Genomic DNA, 2,391 nt, shown 5'->3' on the forward strand with positions numbered 1-2,391 from the left:
GGGGGGGCTCCCACGCCTTCCACGCCCACAAGAAGTAGGCGGAGGCCTGGGGGGGGCTCCCACGCCCTCCACGCCCACAAGAAGTAGGCGGAGGCGGGGGGGGGGGGCTCCCACGCCTTCCACGCCCACAAGAAGTAGGCGGAGGCCTGGGGGGGACTCCCACGCCTTCCACGCCCACAAGAAGTAGGCGGAGGCCTGTGGGGGGGACTCCCACGCTTGCCCACCCCCTCACCTGGGTCGGGCGAGGAGGAGCTGGGGCTGGGGACCACGAGGACCAGGGGGAGACAAGGGTCAGGAGCCTCTCTTGAGACCCTCTCCAGAGCTCTGAGGCCAGCCACGGGGTTCCTGCAGGGTTCCTGGGGATGGGGGAGCCTACTCAGGTGAGATCAGTGAGGAGTTAGGAGCGTGGGCTCCAGGAGGTACCTGGGCACGGGGGCCGCAAGTCGGGGAGTGGCCGGGGCGCAAGGGGCCGGCCTGGACTCCTGTGGCCGTGTCTGCCAGGTACGGCGTGTGCCTCATTGGGCTGAAGCGAGAGGAAAACAAGAGCATCCTGCTGAACCCTGGGCCCAGGCACACCCTGGCCACCTCCGACACCTGCTTCTACATCAACATCACCAAGGAAGAGAACTCCGCCTTCATCTTCAAGCAGGAGGAGAAGCAGAAGAGGCGGGGTCTGGCGGGGCAGGCGCCCTATGAGGGACCGTCCCGCCTGCCCGTGCACAGCATTATCGCCTCCATGGGTGAGCCCTGGGCGGGCGGCTCCCGAGGGTGGTGGCCCGTCCTCAGTGCCACGGAGTGCCCAGGACTCCTGGGGTCTACTCAGCATCGCCACCCCTCTGCTCCTCGTCCTGGTGGGGAGCCCGGCCTCTGAGGCTCAGAGCTGCTGGCCCTGGACGCTGGGCATGGGAGGGTGGTCAGCCAGGCTCAACTGCTCTCTCCAGGGACGGTGGCTATGGACCTGCAGAACGCAGAGTGCCGGCCCTCACAGGGCGGCGGCGGCGGCAGCAAGCTCGCGCTGCCCACGGAGAACGGCTCAGGCAGCAGGCGCCCCAGCATCGCTCCGGTCCTGGAGCTGGCAGACAGCTCGGCCTTGCTGCCCTGCGACCTGCTGAGCGACCAGTCGGAGGACGAGGTGACACCCTCGGAGGACGAGGGGCTCTCCGTGGTGGAGTAAGTGCTGGTGACCGGGGGGCTCTTGGTGGGGTGTCTGAGGGCCCCTGACACACGGATGCCAGAGCTGGCGCCTCCCGCCCCCTCGCACGGGCCAGGCATCTCCCCCACAACACACGCGGATGGAGCCGGGCGCGCCCCAGCCCCCTGAGCCACCGAGCAGCGTGCTGGTCAGGCCTGGCCTTGGGGTCGGCACCGCAGGGCTCTGACGGCAGCTGAAGCAGCCGCACGGGCGTGGAGGCTGGGCCTTGTCTGCCTCAGCCCATGAGCGCCTGGCCAGCCGGTCGCAGCCCCCCTCCACTTCCCCATCACGGTGGAGCTGAGAAGAGACCCACAGCCATCCCGGGTCCACCTCGCAGCCGGTCAGCCCCTCTGCTTTCCACCACGTGTGGCCCACCAGGCTGGGGTGGGCACCCGGGGGCCCTCTGAGATAGGCCTGTCACCCCGTCAGCCAGGCCTGTGGGCCGTCCTAGTCTAGATCTGGGGCCAAGTCTTCTTACCAGGGCTGGGGCTCCAGGACACCTGGGCAGAGCACAGCCTGGCCCCAAAGCAGGGTCCCCGAAGGGGCCTGGAGGCAGAGCTAGGGCTGTGGCCTGTGCCGAGCGCTGTCTTCCCCAGGGGAAGCACAGGGAAGGCCGGGGCCAGGGCACCCGCCCTCCCCAAGGCCAGGACTTGAATGGTGTCCACACCCGTGTACTTGCACACATGTGTGCGTGTGTGTGCTCACGCTGTTAATGTACCGTGAGGTGTCTTCCTAGGGGAGGTGTGGGCCCACGGCACAGGCCACGTTCCTGTGGCCAAAGGCTGACCAGGTGGTCCTGGGGCTTCCCAGCGAGGGGGCTCCTCTGTCCGCCTTCAGCATGCCTTGGCTGGGAAGCCGCAGCGAAAGACCCCTGGCCCTGGCCTTGGTGGGGGCCAAGTCCACTGCTACCCAGCACCGGCTGTGCGGTCCCCTGCCCGGCCATGCTGAGAACCCCCTCTCCATCCAGGTACGTGAAGGGATACCCCCCAAACTCGCCCTACATCGGCAGCTCCCCCACTCTGTGCCACCTCCTGCCTGTCAAGGCTCCGTTTTGCTGCCTGCGGCTAGACAAGGTAAGTCCCTGTCACCCGCCACGCTCCGAGGCTCAGACACCAGCCCTGGGGCCCGCCGCCACCGCCACCTCCACCACCACCACCACCTCCACCATCTCTACCATAACCACCACCTCCACCACCTCC

The 2,391-nt window shown here is 68.1% G+C and overlaps 1 protein-coding gene across 1 annotated transcript in view; it reads left to right on the forward strand.

The window, feature by feature from the left end:
- Kcnt1 (potassium channel, sodium activated subfamily T, member 1) overlaps positions 1-2,391 on the forward strand; it is a 31,830-nt gene that overhangs the window by 16,485 nt on the left and 12,954 nt on the right. Inside the window, exons 14-16 of the mRNA XM_013029361.1 lie at positions 502-740; positions 942-1,170; positions 2,160-2,265. Of these exons, the coding sequence (XP_012884815.1) occupies positions 502-740; positions 942-1,170; positions 2,160-2,265 (574 nt within the window). The remainder of the gene's footprint in view (positions 1-501; positions 741-941; positions 1,171-2,159; positions 2,266-2,391) is intronic.

The sequence above is a fragment of the Dipodomys ordii genome, unplaced genomic scaffold (assembly GCF_000151885.1).
Source record: "Dipodomys ordii isolate 6190 unplaced genomic scaffold, Dord_2.0 Scaffold118, whole genome shotgun sequence".
In the NCBI taxonomy this organism is placed as follows: domain Eukaryota; kingdom Metazoa; phylum Chordata; class Mammalia; order Rodentia; family Heteromyidae; genus Dipodomys; species Dipodomys ordii.